Source organism: Grammomys surdaster, unplaced genomic scaffold, assembly GCF_004785775.1.
Source record: "Grammomys surdaster isolate TR1022 unplaced genomic scaffold, NIH_TR_1.0 126531, whole genome shotgun sequence".
Taxonomy (NCBI): domain Eukaryota; kingdom Metazoa; phylum Chordata; class Mammalia; order Rodentia; family Muridae; genus Grammomys; species Grammomys surdaster.
In genome coordinates this window covers 3,237,559-3,260,005 of record NW_021621323.1, presented here as the reverse complement: position 1 = coordinate 3,260,005, position 22,447 = coordinate 3,237,559, and the positions used below count along the sequence as shown (strand labels likewise).

The 22,447-nt window shown below is 38.7% G+C and overlaps 1 protein-coding gene across 8 annotated transcripts in view; it reads right to left on the bottom strand.

The window, feature by feature from the left end:
* The window catches only part of Rap1gds1 (Rap1 GTPase-GDP dissociation stimulator 1), a 132,787-nt gene that overhangs the window by 37,640 nt on the left and 72,700 nt on the right, over nucleotides 1–22,447 (bottom strand). For 4 of the 8 annotated variants that reach the window (XM_028760440.1, XM_028760441.1, XM_028760447.1 and 1 more), the window contains 2 exons: nucleotides 10,200–10,262; nucleotides 6,344–6,490 (listed from right to left, as the gene is read on the bottom strand). The exons of 2 other annotated variants lie outside the window; for them this stretch is intronic. In XM_028760440.1, coding sequence (XP_028616273.1) covers nucleotides 6,344–6,490; nucleotides 10,200–10,262 — 210 coding nt within the window. The remainder of the gene's footprint in view (nucleotides 1–6,343; nucleotides 6,491–10,199; nucleotides 10,263–22,447) is intronic. 2 more of the 8 variants (XM_028760442.1, XM_028760443.1) reach the window with 1 other exon arrangement.

The window sequence follows — 22,447 nt, the reverse complement described above, 5'->3', positions numbered from 1 at the left end:
CATATTCGCTGCTCTCAGTGGTCATGTATGCAGCATTACATTACATAAGTGTATAGCATTACAATGTTAAATATCCAGTAACAAGTACAAGAGCACCTTAGAGGCTAGCAATGCCAACAAAATATTATTCTTGTAATATAACAACAAACTTTAAATATGAGGTTATCGAAAATGCTGACAAAGGAGCTCAACCATTGCATTTTATTAAGATAAAGTTTAAAATTTTTGTACTCAGAAGTTGATGCTATAATGGGCAAAGCCAACACTTGACCACGTGGGATTAAAAACAAAAAAATTTGTAAATAAAAAAGGCATTTGCAGTAGAACTTCAGGAATTCTACCCGATTCAGCAAAGGGATTCAAAAGCACTGTTACACAAGTAGTAAAAATCTAGAATTCTTTTAACATCAAAACCAACAGCTAGTAGGTACTAAATAAAGTGCAGTCGTTACCATAGCATAAAACATAAAAATTCCAATAACTCAGCCACACAAGAGAAATCCCAACTGACTTTCATTTAACACACTAGGATGTTTCAATTGACGAACTGGAATTTAAAAAGTATATGGCCCATGTCTTTATAAACTTAGAAAATGTTTAGAGAGTACATTCAATGTAGTACACTGGAATATACAATTTTACATTTTGATGGCTTTCTTTTTTGTCCTACAGTTATATGTATGTGTGTGTGTGCATATAAATATAAAAGCTAGAATGTAGAAAATATATAGAAGCACCTTGTTAATTAAACATTAGAAGTAATGCCTCACACAGTGCAAGAATTTCATCCAACATTTAGGAAATGCTCCTGTATGTTGTGATCAATGAACACTAAAACACAGGGATAAACACAACTTGGGACAGAATGTGTTTTAAGCAGTATCGTTCCGAATTCATTTTTACTCCTATTCTAAATGTGGAGAAAAAGAAGCTAATCCAAGTCACTGGGTTAGATTCACCGAGGAAATAAACTTCACGATAAAAAGAAATTGGCTTTGTGTGGGGGGAGGGGGTAGAGGGAAGGTTTATTTATTACATGTCCTGATCACAGTCCATCACTGATGGAAGCTGAGGCAGGAACTCAGGCAGGGACCTGGAGGCAGGAACTGAAGCAGAGATCATGGAGGAGTGCTGCTAACTGCCTTGTTCATGTTCACTTAACACACTAGGACATTTCATAAAACCCAGGCCCACCTGTCCAGGGATGGCACTACCCACAGTGGACTGGGTCCTTCCACACCAATCATTAATTCTGATAATGACCCACAGACTTGCCTACCAACAAATCTTACCAAAGTATTTCCTCAGTTGAGGTTCCCTCTTCTAAATGGCTCTCCCTGTTTGGCTGATAAAACCTAATAGCATACTCTAAGATCACTCTAGTCCACCACTCTACACCGTTGGGCTGTAACAGATATTATACATAACTACTTCTCATATACACATAACACTTGGACTATGACTAGAATAATAAATATCTTCTTTTAAAAACATAAAATAAGTATGGCTACTATGATTAAAGTTATTTAAAACTGAAAACATTCTTTTGTGTCTGGAATATTCTTTTAACGAATAATTTTTTTTCCAGGCTGGAGAGATGGCTCAGCGGTTAAGGGCACTGACTGCTATTCCAGAGGTCCTGAGTTCAATTCCCAGCAACCACATGGTGGCTCACAACCATCTGTAATAGGATCTGATGCCTGCTTCTGGTGTGTCTTAAGATAACTATAGTGTACTCATATAAATAAAAAAATAAAAATAAAAAATTAAAAAAAAACTGTAAAAAAATAATTTTTCCCATACAATATTTTTCATTTCCCCAGACTCCTCCTAGATCCCTCTACCTCCCTACCCACCCAACTTTACGTTCTTCTTCTCTCAAAATGAAACCTACATTTTAAAGCATTTGTGTGTGTGTGCCCACTATTCAATGTGGGTTCATAGAACATTCTTGGGAGTTGGTTCTCTCCTGGCACCTTTTGGAATCCAGAGAGAGATCACGGAAGGCTGTCAGGCCTGCTAGCACATACCTCTCTACCCACTGGGCATTCTAGTCAGTCCAGCAACAATCTTTAAATCTGAGACAGGAAATACTTCAGAGACTTATTTCAGTCAACTGATTTAAGGACTAATTTTAATACTTAAATTCAGTAACAAACTCTTCAGTACCCAAGGAATAAAGTTCTCAATATCACAAAACAGCCTCCCTTCAACCAATGGTACTAGTACAGAGATTAGAGGATGTTAGTGTCATTCTTTATTGAAAGAATATATTCAAATACATACCGGCCATATGTATACATAAAGTCAAATGAAAAAGCAACTGACTGTATATTAATACATTGGGAAGAAACTAATTCCTGGTGGCATGTTTATTACCTTTATTTTATAGCACAGTTTAAGAAATTTAGTTTTATTACTTATCACCATTTAGAACTTTTGTTTTAAAGTTGTTCCCTTCTATTTATGTTTCTAACAAAACCGTATTAAGAAAAATATTAAGCCAGACATGGTGGTATTCACCATTAATCCTAGTACCATGGAGGAAGAGGCAGTGGATCTCTGTGAGTTTGAGGGCAGTGTGGTCCATATAGAAAGTTCAGGGCCATTTGGGGTTACACAGAGAGACCCTGTATCAAAATGAACCAACTAACCAACTGAAAAGTGTTAACCCTTTAAGCAGAGTTTCTGTCACTTACTGACTGGACATGCCTGTTGTAACTGACAACCATAAACTGGCAGGTCCCCACACAAGGTGTTGAAAAGTGTTTATAGTCTCCAGGTACACATACACAGACTCACTAAGTTTGTGGATAACATGGGAAATGTTACTTGTTTCCTGTGTCCCTCCTCATGCTCTATCTAATAGGGAATATATACTAATACAAGAATAAAGAATTTATAGTGTTTCTAACTTATATAATGAAGGATTGCTTTTGGACAGCACAGTTAGTTCTCCTCTCACTAGTGATTTTATTAATAAAAATTTTAAGTAATACTAAAGGATCTAGTATCTGGATACTATATAATCAAAGGAATTATGTACCCCCAAACTGTACTACTGATCGTCTTTGACTTAAAATGGATGATGGGATGGATTCAGGAGGACCTAGCAGACCTTGACGGTTTGGTTTTTACCCAAGCCACTGATATGCAGCATGTCTCTTTCCAGATGCTGGGCCTGAGAAGCAATAGACCACAGTGTTCTATTAGCTATGTGATCATGGCTTAAATAAGTGGAACTCTGAGGTGCCCAACAGGATGTTCAGTAGATTAAATGTACCAAGTGCAATGCCCACGTATGCCAGTGTCAAGTTTATGATGGGCTGATTGGAATGTAATTCCACTGCCCGTCAGAGAGCACCTGTGTTAACAGCTGGATAACTGAGCAAGAGTACTTAGTGTTCTCATTCTGCAACATTTAGTGTTAACAAACCAGGAAAAAAAATCAGTCAAAAAATGATACAAAGTATCTACAATTGTAGCTCTGAATTCCTCATTTAAACCTTGAGTTGGATCCAGATAAAAGAAGGCTACCACAGTTCCTCAAGCTGAATGTCAAATCCTTTACAAGCTTTTCTGTCAAATCAATATTCAGGTTATTGTGCAAGGCTATACAACTGGAATACTGTTTGCCACATTAAAAAAATAATTATGATTTTTAACAGGTTAAGTGACTTTTAGTAACTAAACCTATCTCTGTCACATTTAAATATGGTTTTATAATTATTATTCTAACATTTCTGGCTCTGCGGTATACTTTTTACAACCCAGGCACTCTACTGTAAAAAGTCCTAATTGCTTCATCAATGGGTAAAAAAATAGGAATAGGCCATAGGTTAAAAGCATAGGCCTAAGCTAGTCTAATAATAAACTAGTAACTCTCAGCTATATATACAGTTCTATCAAGCAGTACAGAAGTGCTTCTACAGAGCAAGTACACTCACAGCACAGATACCCTCCCTGTGTTTAGAAAACTGTTTCATTCCTTATTTATTGAACTTGAATCTTGACATACTGACAGTCTCCTGACAATGACACAAGTATTTGAATGAAGATACTGCATAGTGTCAATACATAGGATTATAATGAATACATAATTCAAAAAACTGCTTTCATGAGGACGCCTATGTTAAGAGTTTTCTGTAATCAGTTTCCAAACTTTCTTATCTGAAAATTAAAAAAATAATATGACTAAAAATTTCTTCTGTGGATAAAAAGGTTAAAGAATTGTGTTCAAAGAAACAGCTCATTGTTTTTTTTCTGCCAGAACAGAAGGAAAGTATTTAGCATAGGGGTATGAACTAAGATTCAAAGGTAAACACATCTAAAAAGAAACTTCCCACTGAGTGATGACCTAAAGTACTTCCTGAGTTTCTTGGGTCTCAGCGACTCTTCTGGGTGCTGGGTACACAGAATCAATGGTAAGTGATCTCCTGTCAGTAAAGAAGTCTAGTAGTATTCAGACAGACTTTAAATAGAAAATTTTTCTAAAGTCTTTAAAAGTCTAAAGCCTTTAACCAGAAATTTTAAGTAAGATAGTAACTAATAGCACAAAAAGATGCTTTAACAGTAACACAAAAGGACAGATCAGCACTTGAGTTACAGCACTGGCAACAAGTATCACTTTAAAGGGTGCTCGGGACACGGGAAGAAGGACGAAGCGACCTTTGCTATGTCTCCTTAACAGCCTAAAAATAATTTGTTTATCTACCATGTTTTGAAAAAGGCACTTCTCTGTAGCTTTCGGAGTAACACAATTTGCCCAATATTATGAGAACAAATTCACATAGGTTCTCACAGTATCTAAGTTGTTCCTCAAGCATATTTACCACGGAAGTCATAGTCTTAGAAAACACACAGTGCATGTGCACCCCACTATGCTGTGATGCTCTACCACAGGTCTCACATCATGTTTTGAAGGTTCCTTCAGAAATTTTGTCTGTGTCTTGAGAAAGGGTGAAAGGCTGACACTAGGGTGTCTTCCTCAATTGCTTTTCACTGTACCTTTTGAGGCAAGGTCCCTCACTAAACCAGGAGCTCCCCCTTTCAGCTAGGACTGACCACCAAGCCCTCAAGCTCTGTCTCCTTTTAACATGGGTACTGAGGATCCGAACTCAGTCACCATTTGTGCCCTGCCAGCACTTTAGCTACCAGAGGAGCAACTTTTCCAACTTATTTACTTTCTTTCTTTTTTTAAACATACATTTTAAAACAGCTTCCTCAAAAGACTAAAATTCCTAGTTTAGATGCATAAAATGTCTACTATATCCAAAGCTGCAGTTTCTTTTGTGGCATTTTGAAATGTTCTTCCATTTGGGATCTTTCTACTTTCCTGGATTAATTCCCAAATGAAGTTAAAAAAGGAAGCCACATGAACAACTGTAATGTAATTCCTTAATGTAATTCAGATAGCTGTATAATACAGCAAAACTCCAGATAGAAACTTCAAACTGGGTTTTTACCCTGATTCTGTTCTATTTCTATTTCTGTTTAGAATCCGTCAAAATGGATTCAGCAAAGGTGAAAGAAAAAAGAAGTCACTGACCTTATGAACCTACCATTAAAAAAAAAAACAAAAAACTCATTCAGTATAAAGAATTACTACGTTTTCAACATACAACTGCAAAACTTAAAAGTATCACAAGAAAAACATCACAGAAGGACCTCTGTTGCAGGCCAAGGACATTCTAGAATTGGATCACTTATTGAGATAATATTTTACACAGAGGATGAGAAATGAGCCATGCTTTCAACATAAAAGAATTATGAAAACGTACTATCATTGCATGGGTGGATGCTCCTGTAATAGATAATCACAGGCTGTGTGGAAGTTTGCATTTGTTGCTAGGTCTTACAAATGCCTTATACAGGAAAACAAATTATCTGAAAGACGAATTTCTACAATGAGCTATTTACACTTACTTTGAACTTTGATATTCTAAAGCTCAATTTGATTGAAGAATATTTATTCTTCCAAGTAAATATAGTAGCTATTTTTCTATCTAAACACAATGTTTGTTTAAAACTACTCTTGGTATTTAAAGTCATAAACATGAGCCTACTTGAACACTGTTTCTTTTGAAAATGTTCACAGCAAGAAAATGTAAACTATACCATACACTTGAGTTTTACATTTAGGTATTATCACGGGCAACCTTCAAAGCCTACTTCCAGTTCTGTACCTCAGACCACTGTGTAATTTCCCAACACTGTAAAGTGAATTTTTCGTTTTATGTGCTTCTTGCGAATCTGTTCAGTTTTCACATAGCTGCTGTATATTATAGTGAAAATGATTTTAGACTTTCCCCCACAGATAAAGCAAGCGTTCAGTTTTGTTTACCATTCTCATTGCTATAGTTCATCAGCATGCCACAAAAGACAGTCAAGAGCTTCTCACTGGCGGGGTCTGTTCTACTGCACAGCGACCTTAAATGGTCAATTACAATCTGTGCACCACCTGCTTGGTCAACTGCACTTCTGCCCTCATCTGTAAAACAAAGAGTTAAATTAAAAATAAAATAAAAAGGAAATGTACCTTGCAATTTCAAATACAAAACATAACACGGTTTGCTGCTCTTCATTTAATAGATTGAAAATAAACCCAAGCGGGGAAACCAAATGTCTGGTTGAGAAATCAAACAGAAGGAAACCGAAACAAACATGACCATGGGAGTGGGATGGGGTACGGAGACAATCGTTGTTAGGAGGAAAACAAAAGAACATTCTCTTTGTACAAAACGGGAGCTGGAAGAGCTACTGGGTGTCTTATGGTGAGAAAACTCACCCCCCCCGCAAGGAAACCGTTGAGATTGTTTTTTTAAAGCAGGAACAAAATGGTCTTTTCTTCTGAAGGGTTCCTGATGAAGAGAACCCAGGGCCTCACACACGCTAGGCAAGTGTTCTATCACTGCGCCATGCCCACAGCCTCCTAAGAAGTATTGTTTAGTGAAAGTGTTTGTTCCTCAACTAAGAAAGCAATAAATATATCTTTCTATGAGTGTTTTCCAAAGTCCGTTCATAAAGAAGAGTGGACGGGACACAGTATAATTCTAGGTTACAATATATAACTACTAAGTCCTAGTCCTAGAGGCTAGCAGTGTTTTCTATGACCCACAAACACAGTCCTCTCGCTCTTGATCTGTGCTTTATTTTTCCTTATCCTCCCTCTCTCTTCCAGCTTACACCATTCCATTTCCACTTCTAAGTGGTGGTGACGTGGTGGTCAGATAGACTTGTAAAGCTCCAAGGCACAAGAGAAATAATGCCACTCAGCTGCTGGCATGATGTGCGAACAGCTTTCCAGTACTTTCCAACCTTTGAAGACAGGAATGGAAAGTTAAAAAGATAGGTTCCTTTTACAATCTGACCTCTCCATATAAAAGACAGTCGGTAGACTAGTGGTGTCCAACAGAATCATGATGGCAATATGTGCTAGTTGTGTGTGTAATATGGATTTATGAGAACCACCTTAAAGAGTAAAGACAGACAAGGAATACATTTTAATATAATTTTATTCAACCGAATGTCTAAAATATCATCCTAACCTGTAACCAATGTTACTAGTAAGATATTTATATTTTTCATAATAAATCTTCAAAATACATGTGTATTTTACCCTAGAAATCACCCTCAATTCAAGCTAACTATATTTCAGTGGCTCAAGTACCAAACTGGTGACTGACTGCAGAATGGACAGTCTAACTAAGGGACGAACAGAAGGGTCAGTACGAGAAGTGCACTTCACAAGGGAAGAGTGCCGTGACAGTACTAAATAAAAGGCTTTCTTTATTAATAAAAGTACTGGGCTAAGGCCATATATTTACACATGATGCTCAATCATTTGACTATATAAAACTTAAAACATCACTTCTTTTGGTATAGATATATACACACATATAACACACTAGGTTACTTAATTTAAAAAATGAAGAAAACAGATTAAAATGGAACTCATTTCACTTTTTAAATTTCGTACCATGTCCCAATAGTTACAGAGATGCACAACCATGCTGAACAGTTACAACTACAGAAAATCCTAGGCCTACAGGGCTGAGAAGGCTATTTTCTTAGAGATTCAAGTTTCAGGGCTAGGGAGATTGGTCAGTGGATAAAATACTCACCATGCAGTTTGAGGCCTGGATTAAGACTCCCCAGAACCCATATAATCACTAGGTAGGCATAGCAGCCCACCAGTAATTCCAGCACTCAGAAGGTAGGGACAGGGGATTCCCCAGGACAAGCTGGCTACGAATGCTAACCAAACAGGTCAGCTCTGGGTTCAAGTGAGAGAGCCTTCCTCAGTGAATAAGGTAGAGAACAAGAGGGAACAATTCCCCATATGTCTACCTCAGGCCTCCCCATGAACACATTACACAGCTACACACAGTCACTTACACGGACATGCGCAAACATACACCTAGCCCTTTGCTTTTCAGCCACTTGGAACCTATCATTAGGAAGCTGAGGCAGAAGAACTTCAAGGTCTAGCCAGCCTGCCTGCCAGAGCAAGACCCTGTCTTAAAGCAAAAAGTAAAGATAATTTCCAGTAACAATACCACCACCACCAAAAAAGTAAAAGCTAGGCAATATGTATATGGATAGTATTTTAGAAAATGATTATTTGTAGTTGATAATTTAAATATTTACTATATGGATATATAGTATATTCAATCAAACGTTTTCAAAACTCAAATAGAATTCGTCTTCAGCTGCTGAGCAAATGTGAGCTTTCAAAATATAATTTGTGTATGCTTAAGCCATAGAAGAAATCTTTAAGAAAGCCAGTTTCAGCCCTAGTTCCCTAGTACACGAAGCGATGTTGAGCCCATTTAACTAATTCTGAGACAGGGTCTCCCTCTATATCTCAGGCTGGTGTGGAGCTTGCTCACTGTATAACCAACCTTGGCCTTGAAATCCTAGCAATACTCCATCAGCTACCTAGGTGCGGGTATCACATTTGAGTCACCATGGCCAACCGAGGTTAGTTCAAGGTGAAGCTGGCTCCCTATCAACAGTTCATCAGTGATAAAAAAAAATTCTCCCAACAGGCTGACCTTTCAGTCTTTCCTTAACAGCTCAACCCCATCCCTTTTTGACTTTCCACAACACTCTGAAATGTTCTCTACCAGAGAGTCCCAATAGTCCCACTAGGCTGGGACTGGGACAGGCAACCTGTCCTTTATTCCAGTCTCTCCAGAATTACTCTGAATCATGCTTCAGCCTGAGAAAAGTCCTAGATACAAGGAACATACCTCAGCATAATAAAGGGCATTAACAGCAAGTCTGTAGCATCCTAAATGGAGAGAAACTCAAAGAATTTCCACTAAAATCAGGAAGACAAGGCTGTCCACGCTCTCCATACCTACTCAATATAGTTCTTGAAGTCTTAGAGCGAAAAGACAACTGGAGATCAAGAAGGAAGAAATCAAATTTATTTGCAGGCAATAAAGTTGTATACCTAAAAGACCCTAAAGACTCCATTAGGAAACTCTCATAGCTGATCAATACTTTCAGCAATGGAGCAGGATAGAAAATAAACAGAAAAATCAGTAGCCTTCCTATATACAAATGACAAACACTGAGAAAAAAATCAGAGAAACAGTATCTTTCAAAAGAGTCTCAAAAATATACATATACATACACATACATATATAAATAATCAAGTAGAAGACTTTTATAGTGAAAAAATTTAAGATATCGAATAAAGAAATTGAAGACACCAGAAGATGGAAAGACACGTTCTAAGTTCAGGGATGGGAAGGATTAATACTGTGAGAAACACCTGCAATCCTCAACAAAATTCAAACAAAACTCTTCACAGAAATTTAAAAAAAAAAAAAATCAACCTCATATGGAACCACAAAAAACCCAGGATAGCTAAAATAATAAAAAAACTAAAAATAAATACTTAATAATGTAATAAAATACATGGATAATAAGAGAACTTCTGTAGCAGGCATTGCTACCCCCCAACCTCAAACTGTCCTACAAAGCTATGGTAATCAAAACAGCATAGTATTTGCCTAAAAAAGACGATCAATATCAAACTGAAAATACAGACATAATTCCACACACCTGTGATTCCTGATTTTTGACAAAGAAACCAAAATACTCATGAAACGGCAGGACCTTTAACAAATGGTGCTGGTCAGAGTAGAGGGCTGCATGTGGATGCAGGCAAACAGACCCATGCTTACCATCCTGCACAGAACTCAACTCTGAATGGCTCAAGGATCTTAGCACAAGACCAGTCCTCAATCCTGTCAAAAAGAAGGTAGAGAACAGGCTGGAACTCAAGGACTTTCTGAGCAGGACACCAATAGCACAAGCATTAAGACCAACAGTTAATAGGCAGAAACTCATGATGCTAAAAAGCTTCTGTAAACAACGCCATCATTGGGCATAGCTGTAGCCTACAGAAGGAGCAACAAAATACTCAAGGGAGCAAATATGGAGACAAAGTGAGGGACAGAAACTGAAGGAGGGGCCATCTGAAGACCATTCCACCTGAGTATCCATCCCATGTGCAGTCACCAAAGGTAGATGCTGATGTGGAAGTCAGGAAGTGCATGCTGATAAGAGCCTGATATGGATGTCTCCTCAGAGGTCTTCAAGAGTCTGACATATTCAGAGGCAGATGCTCACAACTAGCCATTGAACTGATAATGGGGTTCCCAATGGAGGAATCAGAGTGAAGGCCATTGGAGCTGAAAGGGTTTGTGGCCCCATGAGGAGAGCAACAATACCAACCAACCACAGCTCCCAGGGTCTAAACCACCAGCCTGGGAGCACTAAGGGAGGGAGGGATCCAGGGGTTCAGGTGAATATGTAAGAGTGGAGGGCCCTGCTGGGCACAGGTGGAAGAAGAGATCCTTGACCTCATGAAGGCTGGACACCCCAGGGGGTGGGAATTTTAAGGGTGGGGAGGTGGGAGTGGGGGGGTAGGTAGGGGTTACATCCACAGAGAAGGAGGAGGGAGGAGTGAGGGGATAGGGGGTTCCTGGGTGGGTGGGGGATGGAGTAAGGGGACAACATATGAAATGTAAATAAAACATCCAATAAAAAAATTTAAAAAAAAAGAAGAATGGGAAAAGGTGTTCAACAGTTATATATCTGAGAGAGGGTTAGTATCTAGAATATACAAAGAACTAACTAACAACTACCCCCAAAACAAGGAATATCAAGAAAATAACTTAAAAATGGGGTACAAAACCAAAGAGATTTAAGATTAGGGTATAGAACTAAGAAGAAATTTTTCAAAAAATCAAACACAAATGTCTGAAAAATACTTAAATGTTCAACACCCTAGGCTATCATGGACATGAAAATTAAAGCTACTTTGAGATCTCATCTTACATGGTCAGAATGGTCCAGATCAATAAAACAAATGACAGCACATGCTGGCAAGGATGCCAGGAAAGGGGGACACTTACTCTCTGCTGATGAGAGTGCAAACTTGTACAGACACTATAGAAATCAGGGTGAAGTTTCCTCAAAAGCTCACAACAGATCTGCCAAGAGATCTTGGGCATGCACCCAAAGGCCCCTGCACCTCACTACAGAGACATACGCTCATCCGTGTTCATTTCTGGGGTTTAAACAATAGAGTATAACTCAGCTGTTTAAAATATGAGAGTCACAGATAAATGGATGGATCTAGAAAATAATCATCCTGAGTGAGGTAAGCCAGACCTTCCCCCCAAAACCCAAAAAGCAAATATTCCATGTTTTTCTAATATGCAAATGTTAAGTATTAAGCTTCCCATGTGTCTTACCCTCTGAATAACGAGAGGTTGGGTTCCAAGTAATGGACTAGGGGATAGGCTCTCCCAAGGATGAGGAAATAGGTTTATAAAATAAAATCTATAAATGGGTTTATACAAAGGAAAAGGGAAACCAGAATTGTAGGATTATGAGGGCAGGGATGAGAGAGCAGGCTAGAGGAGGGAATATGGGGAGGGACAACTAACACTGAAGGCCTTACAGAAAACAAAACATCTTATGCCCCAATACCAGCAATGGGCTACATTTAGTTGAGTTGTAGGTCAAAGGGCTCTCATGGAATACCCCAAACACCACAGGCCATTGCCAAGTCTATTGACTGCCCTCCACAATCTGATGGGAAGACTCTGCTGCTGAAGGCAACACTTACTTATGGACAAGTCAAGCTGGTGTCTACCTACATAGAAGCTTCATCCCTCCTGACTAGCATTCATGATGTCAGTCATTCAAGGAACTCTTGACACCGTCGAAGGAGAAAGGTAATCATCAGCACCACCCAGCTACAACTCCTGCTACCTACAACAGTCAGCTCTCTGCAGGATACCCTAGTGTAGCGGTGACACAGATGTTACGCCATTAACCAAACATTTTGTACAGGATTTAAGACCCACTCCATGAGATAGAACCCACACTCAACACTGCTTGAGTGGCTGGAACCTAGACTAGATAGATCAGTACCTACAGGAAAGCCCACTACTATTTTTCTGCTAAAGGAGCAGAGCAATAATGTGACTCCTAATAAGGTAATGCTGTACCCACATCCATGCCTTGTTCAGCACTCACCAGAGAAGCTTCTTGAAGTTGGTAAGAATTAACTGACAGACATCTACAGCTAGATAATATGCACAGTGAGAGACTTTGAAGCACTCAATCCTAAATGGGATGTCTTTATCTTCCCCTCTAGGCTCAAAGATGTATGCAGAAGAGATAGAAAGATTCTAAGAGCCAGAAGAGGTGTGTAATTCCAATGAAACACTGTTTTCCAGACATAACAGGACTGGTGCACAGATGAACACAGAGACTGTGGCGGCATGCACAGTACCTGTGAAGACTCAAGTTAGATGAGGCCCCATGCTGAACCAAGAAGAATTTGCAATTGATACCTTCTGGCAAAAGGAAAGTCAGTTCGCTCTAATGGAGTGTCAATGGGAGTATCAACCACCCCAGCATAGGCCTCATGCCCAGGGGTAGTTGGTCAACACAAAATAAACTCCATAATTTTTTATGAATTTTTTGTTTCATTTCAGTTTAACATTTTTGTGTCATGTGTGTATGTACGTATATATAGAAATGTAATTTATATCTTAATTCTTCATAATTGTAAGATATAAAGCCACTGGAGGAACCCACCAACACCTTTAAACCTTACCTCACTCTTTAATGATAATACATCATAGAATACAGTTTCCAGTCCCCAGATGATAATTTTTTCATATTAACACTAAGAGCAAAAAGTAAAAGAACTGTACTTCTAATACTTTTCTGTGTCCAAAAGCAAGAAATGATAAATCTTGAATGTCATGATTATGTCTCACAGATGTTGGGAAAAAACTAGCGAGTTGGTGGTTTGTTTTCAAGTATGAGTTATACAGAAGTCTCGAGACTGAGGATGTCTCCTTTTTCCATCCACCAGTTATAAAATGCAGCTATCTCTCATGAGCACAGTCATGGAGTATGTGACTTTCCGTGTTTCACTCATTTCACACAGTATACATACTGCCTCACAGCCTCACGACTGGCTAGTATTCTTGTGGATAAAATATGGATCTACTGTCTATGTGCACTGCATAAAGAATAAAATATTGCACTATACCTGCTCTGGGCAACACATTGTATTGCAGACCATAGCTAGTGCCTTAATGACATCCAGCAATAGTCTCTGACTTCATGTTATATGTATCAGCCAGCTATTAAACCAAACATTTGTACTATGTGGGGTTATTTGTTTTTACTATGTCAGTTAAACAGATGAGAGCTAGAGGCGTCAAATTAGGAAACTTAATACGCTTATAATTAAGTAAACACCATAACTGCAGTGATATTATAAAAAGCACAGCAGAAAATTCCAAGTCTGTGAGAGAAATAAACAGTAAGATCTGTTCAGTCTTAAAAACATCTATAAGCTTTGTTTAAAATGATTGAGAAAAAAATAAAATTATTATGAAAAGTGTATGTATAAGGTGATACTTGATCCAATTATTTTGTTTGTGATCAAGTTTTAGCAGGTAAAAAGCACTTGTGCATGTGTGTTTATGTGTGTGCCCACATGCATGTATGGATTCATATGCACTTGAGTGTGGAGACCGGAGGTCAATCTTGGAGTCCTGCCCCTTGTTTTGAGAGGATCCCTCACTGCGACCCTGTGCTTACATACTCATAGTAGCTTAGTCTGGTTTATGTTAGTTTTCTATAGCCATAATAAAAGACCATGAACAAGGAAAGTTATAGAAAGAAGGGTTTATCTGAGTTTCCACTCCCAGGGGGAAAGGACTCCATCTCCATGACAACAGGTAAGCACTGCAGAAGGCAGGCGTGGCGACTCCAGCGGCTGAGAGCTCACTGTTCCTTCTGGAGAAACAGGGAAAGGCACACAGCTTCCGAAGCCTCAAAGCCTGCCCCTAGCAACATATTTCTTCCAGCAAGGCCACACCTCCTAACCTCCTTCAGCTATCCCAACAACTCCACCAACTGGGGACTACATAGTTAAGTGTCCAAGACTATAGGGATACCACATTCAGACCACCACAGCCAGAGAGCCAGCATGCCCCAGGGATGTCCTGTGTCCACCTCCCTCATGTTGGGATTACAAGCCAACACTGCTGGACCAACATCCGCATACCCATTTTCTTAGACTTCCCAGAGACAAGTCACCCCAAAGTCAGCAGGAAGTAGTTAAAGATCACAATGACCTTCCTGCTTACTCCCTGCCACTTCTCCCTCTCTTCCCATGCCCCTCCCACATGTTCCTGGTTGGCCTCTCCTCTTCCTCCCTCGCCCCAGCCCAGCCTCTCTCTGTGTCTATTCCATCCTATATCCATCACAATGCTGGTCCCTCAGGGGGAAGGGATGCCTCAGCATGGGCCCACAGGGCACCCCTCCCACCTCACCACACCTGGATCCACCAAAACACATCCTGGTCTCTTCTCTTGTTTATAAAACACCACCAATTTACATAGGTGCTGGGGACTTGGTCCTTATGCCTGTGTGCCAATCATTTTACTAACAGACTATCTCCCCAGCCCCAAAGAGTTTCTTTTACACACTCAGTGTCTTGTGTTTATAAATGCATTGCCTTATTCACTATGTCTTAAACAAAACTATCTGCATATAAACTCTGCAGGGTATAATGACACTAGCTCTGTACATGCTGTGTGTGTGCTACAGAGCACAGAACTGCAGACAGATACTTTGGAAGTTACTGATAGCCAAAACAGAAACTAGGCACTGGGAAACTTATATGCAAATGCCTCCGATTCTGAATATTTTTCAGAGCTAAGAACATAGCAACTGGTAAGTTAAGAAACCATAATTCATAGCTTTTGCTTTTGTTTTAACTCACAGTTGGCTTAAAGAAGTCATCACGATTAAATGTCACTAAGTAGAATTTGGAAAGTCTGAAGTCTAGTTCCATGTTCTCTCAGTACACATCTTTTTGAAGAAGTATGTTCCTTTCCCATTTAATTTAGAGAAGATGATAGCACTTGACTCTTTACTGATTTTGAGTAGCACAGGCTGGGCTTTACCAGCAGTCTGTTTGTCTCCGTGGTCTCAGCCCTGGAGTTACATGCATGTGCCATCACACACAGTGGTGATGATAGCTGTACTGTTTAATTTTCAGCATCAATTGAGCAGATATTTTAAAAGATTAATTTCTGAAAAGTTATCTGGTCCCCTTTTCAAGAAATTATTTTAGGACATCCAATATTAAGTCATCCAACAACAGTCTAAACTGCACATGAGGCACAGAGTTGACTGACACATTATTTCACATATAATTAGTTCAGGGCTCAAACTGGCAAAACACAGTAACAAGTCTGTACAGTAATATGGAAATTCAGTTGGGTGCAGTGTGAGGTGTACACTGTCCAGGTTATAGAGGACACAGAGGTGGAGCTATGTAAGCCACAACTCAAATCCTTCCTACTTCACAGAGAACAAAAGACTCAGTCGTGACCATTTTCAGATGTAATTTCCATCCAATTTAACTATTTCTAGTTCAGTTATAGCTAATAGTAAATAAAAGAAAGCGAGATGGCTTACTTTAAGCAGATCCTAAGACATTTCAGTTAAGGAGAATTGTAGGTGTGCTGTCATCAAGAAAGGTCTCTGGAGAACCAAATGAAAATACTGGAACCCTGTTACTATTCCTCATTGCTAGAAAGGGCATTTTTTTTCTTTTTTCCCTTTGTTAAAACTCAAAATGTTAAGAATTTCAGTAAGAATTTAACACTAGAAAAATGGCTATTCCCAACATAAAATAATTAAAGCATAGCTTCCCCGTGCTAATGAGCTTACTTTTACACAGTATTTCAGCTCCTATCAGTATCCAGGTCTGGGAGGGGAGCAGGAAGGAGGTGGTCACATCGAGTTGGTATGAGCTACGGGGCTTCTTGCTTCTTTCTTTCCCTACTGTGTCTCCCCATCCATGGTGGATGTACAGAAAGAACCTAATGTGTGCTGTCTCTATGTGTCTGCTCATAGGAAGCAAACCCTTGCATTTTGCTACTTTTAGCTTTTAAGTTACTGATCATTGTAAATCAGATTCTATTTTTTAAAGTAATTTTTCCTAGACACAGTCATGATAAATTAGGAATTCTTTTTTCAAGAAAGGAAGGGAAATGACTTTTTATGCTGAGCTAGGAAAAATAAACAGAATAAATGCTTGATATCAAACTAAGTTCTAGCTTACTCATATTAATTTGGCCTGTTTACTACCGTGTCAGCAGCAAGAACAGGGAAAAACTCCCTTATGACACAGGACAGCACTAATTACTCCTGGCTGGAGGGAAAGCAGGAACCCTCGGGAAAGTCCTCCAGCAGAGGCATTCTAAGACCCAGGAGATAACAGCACACCGTCAGGAGGGTTTGGTTTATACAACGGAACAAAATAAACCCAGTTCAACTCTTGAGTATATTTGACTTGATCTAACAATCCAATGTAAAAGAAAATGAGCTCATGTCCAGAGATTAAATGTCAATCACGGTATCTATCTATACCATCACCAAAACATTCAAGAGCAAGAAGGTAAGGGAACAAAGACTAGCTCAGATGATCAGAAAGCAGCTACGAAGCTTGTAGATTTCAGGTCTAAGCCTTTAACTTAGAAGTGAGAGGTAGATTTCAAGCCTGAAAGACTTGAAAAGAAGACATGGCTGATCAGATTAGACCTAAAAGACAAGCAAGCTCTACCCACACTGTCTCCAAGGAGCCTACCTGGAGTAGAACACTCCACAATATTAGTAGAGGTTGGTTAAAGATACACACTAAACAAATAAAAGCTAGTATGTCCATACTGCCAGACATAGATATCAAAACAGGAATTAACAGCCCAGTTAAAGAGCAATATGGGATTAATCCAAAACACACAAGCATATGAAAAACAAAAAAAAACTACAAAGCTTCAAAATGTATACAATGAAAATGAACAGAACTTGGAGAGACAGGCCATATTCACAATTACAGAACAGGTGCTTCCTGCTGAACCCCTTTATCAAGATACTGAACACACATGAGAGTGCTGGGAGGCTTTGCTTTCAGAGTTTCTACTCTACTGAGATAGACAGAGCAGTAAACACACAAAGGCTTTAATAATTATTTACATTATGTTATACATAAGAATATACATCTTTTCTGGAGGGATGAATGGAAGAAACAGTCTTAACTAAAACTTTATAGGAATAAAATTTTTATAATACAAGTATAGTTACCTAACATCTTTAAGTAATAAACATATGATCATCTGTAGATTTGTATATAATTAAATTGTTACTTCTACCTCATCTATAATCTAGGTTAAATAATATTTAATAGGAATAATTTTCCTTGTCTGAGACACTGGTATCAACATGTGCCGAAAAGTCAATTTAATGTGGTGTCTCAGAAAATTATGACAAATTAGTATTTAATCTCTTACACTAATCAAAGATTTTGTGCAAGTCTTGTATTTCATATAGTAAATTGTACACTGTGAACACAAATATAATCAGTTCAAAGTTTTATTTGGGTAAAGGGAAGAAGTATGAGGAAAATATTTAATTTTTAAACACAATTAAGTGTTCAAAGTGTGACAGAAGTACAAAGACAGATCCATGGTCATGTTTCTCAAAATGACATTAGAGCTTGAACGTTTAAAAAAAAAGTGTGTGCACGTGTAGATTTTGGCTAGTGACAACACACACACACACACACACACACACACATCAAAAGAACTTAAAGTATGCAACTGATAAGCTTTGAGATTTGTATATAACCAAGACATCATCACTGTGGTCAAAACACCGACTATTTTCATCATAATCAATTGATCGCTCCTGTCTGTTTGCAGTCTAGCTCTCTTTTGGCTTCTGGTTCCAGGAATCACTGTTTTCTGTCGCTACAGATTATTTGGCTTTTTATAGAAATGGATTCTTACATTACATGAGCTGTTGTGTCTGGCTTCTTACCCTGTGTCTGTGGACTGCACAGTCCATCTGTGTCTGTGTTAGTCTATTTTCAATTGTTGTAACAGCTTCTCTGAGACCCAGCAATTTACAATGATAAGAGGTTGCTCTTGGTTCAGGACTCTGAATGTAAAGCATAGTGATGGGATCTAATGAGCATCTTGTGAAGGCCTTCCATGGACGACGGGAAGGGAAAGAACAAGCATGAAGAGAGAAGGAAAGAGAGATCAGCCGCTCTACCAGCTTTCTTCTGAAATAACCCCCTCACATTTACTCACACATGTAGTGGATGCTTCCTGGGCCTTAGGACATGCAATGAGGAAAATAAGAAGGTCCTAGGCACTGTGGACAGGAGAATCACAGCCTCACATGTGAAGTAAACACATCCAAATTCCCTCAAGCTTTACCTGATTCATTCCCAAAGCATACGAATTACAAAAAAAGCATCAACCCAACTACACTATACATCTAATAATCGGTTTTAAAATAGGCTGATTGTATAAATTATGATTTTAAAATTCAGGGCTAGGAAAAATATGAGTTGAGAAATAAGATCCTAGAAATAAAGGAATTATTTTACAATGCAGAAATAGACAACTGGACCACTGTGCAAGGCTGATACAACTGGACTCACTCCAGAATTCATTATTTCTCTTCACCAGGCTTGATTATCAACCAATTTTAACATCAAAAGCAAGTTGTTGAAAAAAACAACTGACTTTCACTGACTTATGAACTCATGAAATACGTACCAATCCAAAAATAAATCATGATTCTCTTCCTTTTCATAATACTGGATCTAAGTAAGGTGAAATTATACTGATATGTTTCTTTCTTTTCTCCTTTTAGTGAAAACAGATCTTTTTCCCTCAAATAATATATCCTGGTCATAGTTTCCCCTCCTACTTCTTCCTATATCCTCCCAAACACCCCTCCCATCCAGATCAACTCCTTTTCTGACTGCCATGAGGAACAAACAGGCTTATAAGTGATAGTGATAAAGTAAAATACAATAACAATATAAAATATAAGATAAAACTAAACTAACACATTGGAATGGAAAAGCAAACAAACAGAAGAAAAGGAGCCCAAGAGAAGGCATAAGAGTCAGAGATTCACCCATTCACATTTGTGGAAATCCTACAAAAACACTAACTACACTGGGGCCATAAACCTGGCGCAGACATGAACATGGCCTGTGCATACTACCTCTGTCTCTGTGAGTTCAAACAAATGTTGATCATCTTGATTTAGAGGGTCTTATTTACTTGGTGTCCTCTATCCTCTGTGGCTCTTACACTTGTTCCTTTTCTTCTTCTGCAGGGTTTGCAGAGCCCTAACAGGAGGAATTGAATAAGGTGTGCCATATAGGATGGACTGTTCCAAGTTCTCTCAGTCTCTGTGTGATGTGTGGTTGTGAGTTTCTATATTTGTTCCCATCTGCCGCTGTTAGAATGATGACTTCCCAATGATAGCTGAGCAAGGAACTGATCTATGATGATAGCAGGATGTCACTGGGACTCATTTTATGGTTGTATATTTTGGTTTTAGGTAGTGTAGTAATATCAAGTTTTATCCTATGTCTCTGGGCTATCAAGTCAAGCAGTGTTGCACTGGGTTCCATCTGAAGGAATGGTCTTACGTCAAAGCAGGTGTTGGCTGCTTCCATAAGCTTGTGCCACCATTGCGTTAGCGTACTTTCCAGGCAGCACACTATTGGAGATCAAATAGTTTGTGGCTGAATAGATGTTTGCCTTTCTCTTTTATTACCCTACACAGTACCTTACTGAACGAAAAATGCTGGACTATAGGGGTGAAGACTGTAGGAACCAGCTTGACTTCTCCTTGGTCAATGAGATGTATAAGAGTCGTCTTCAGTCTGTAGAAAACAACGTACAGTCTTGACAATGCTCTGGGCTGTTGGGGGATTCTCATGGGACTCCTTTGGCCAACAACTCAGACATAACCCAATCCAGGGACTAGAAACTTCACTAGGTGACAAGAAATGTCCAGTTGGGTCTCTGTCTCCTCTATTATTTCAATATCCAAAATTCTTATCACCTTCATATATGTATGTATGTATGTATTTTAGGAAGCTTCTATTCTATTGGGCTTCCATCCAGCCCCTCCAACTGCCCAGAGTCCTAGCTGTCTTTTCCATACTCTCTCCATCACCCCCTCTACTCTAACACTCCTGTTCCTCCTGAACTAGCCACCTCCATCCAGAATAATCTACTCTACTTCCCTTTCCTAAGCAGATCTATGTTTCCCCTTTAGTACCTTACTGTATACCTAATGTCTGTGGTTCTATGGGCTGCAGCTTGGTTTTCACTGATTTAACATAATATCCCCATGTAAGTGAATGCATGGGTCTTCTTTCTGGGTCAGGATTACCTCATTCTGGATGATTTCTCCCCCTACATCCATTCATTTATCTGCAAATTTCATGATGCCACTTAAAAAAATTGAGTAAGTAATAGTCCATTGTGTAAATGTACCACATTTTTTTTATCCATTCTTGGGCTGAGGAACATCTAAGTTATTATGAATAGAGGAGCAATGAACATGGTTGAACAAGTATCTTTGTGGTAGGATGAAACATGCTTTGGCCACATGACAGAGTAGGATAGCTGGATCCTGAGAAAGATCAGTTCAACTCTTCCCAGTGAACCGCTTCACAGATTTCCAAAATTGTACAAGTTCGCAGTCTCTCCAGTAATAATGGATGTGTGTCTAAGGATGTTGAATATTTCTTTAAGTGTTTCTTCTATGGATAATTATCTATTTAGATCTATACCCCATTGTTAATTGGCTTTTCTTTGCATCTAGACGCTTAAGTTCTTTATATAGTTTAGATATTAGCCCTCTATCAGATGTGTAGTTGATGAAAAACGTTTCCCAATCTGTAAATGCTGCTTTGTCCTAATGACGGTGTCTTCAGCCATGAAGAAGCTTTTCAGTTTCACGAGGTCACCACTTACTTACTCTATTGACCGTGTCAATGGTGTTCTGTTCTGAAAGTTTTTTCCTGTGCGATGAGTTCAAGGCCATTCTCCACTCTCTCTTCTGTCAACAGGTTTGGTGTACTTGGTTTTATGTTAAGGTCTTTGATCTATTTAGACTTGAGTTTTGTGCATGGTGAAAAGTAAGAATCTATTTGCATTCTTTCTTCTATGAGCAGACCAACATCGTTAGTTTTCTCAATGTGTATTTCTGAGTTCTATTATTGTGACTCTGGAACGACTTGAAATTGGGGATGCTGACACCTCCAGTCGTTCTTTTATCATGCAGTATTGTTTCAGCTATCCTAGTTTTTTGTTTCCACACAAGGCTGAAAATTGTCCTTTCAAGATCTGTGAAGAAATGTGTTGGAATTTTAATAGGGTTCTGCAGCTTTTGGCAGGATGGCCATTTTTTACTATATTAATCCTACCAATACATGAGCACGTGAGATCTTTGATCAGCTTCAATTTTTTCAGTGTCTTAATATGTAAGTCTTTTAGTTGCTTTCTTAGTTACCCCATGATATACTATTTGATGCTGTTGTTAAAGGCGTTGTTTCCCTAATTTCTTTTGCAGTCCATTTGTCTGTCATCTGTATACAGGGGGGTGACTGATTTCTGTGAGTTAATTTGATATCCAGCTATTTTGCTGAAAGAATTTATCAGCTGTAGGAGTTCCCTGGTGAAATTTTTAGGGTCACTTATGTCCTATTATAGCATCTGCAAATTGATACTTGACGTCTTCCTTTTCAAATGGTATCCCCTTGATCTCCTTTAGTTGTCTTATTGCTTTAGCTAAGACTTCAAGCACTATATTTCTATACAGAAAAGAGTGGACAACCTTGTCTTGTTCTTGATTTTAGTGGACTTACTTTGCATTTCTCTATATTTAACTTGATGTTGGCTACAGGCTTGGTGCAAACTGCCTTTATTATATTGAGGTATGCTTCTTGTATCTATAATCTCACCAAGACTTTTATCATGAAAGGTGCCTGATTTTT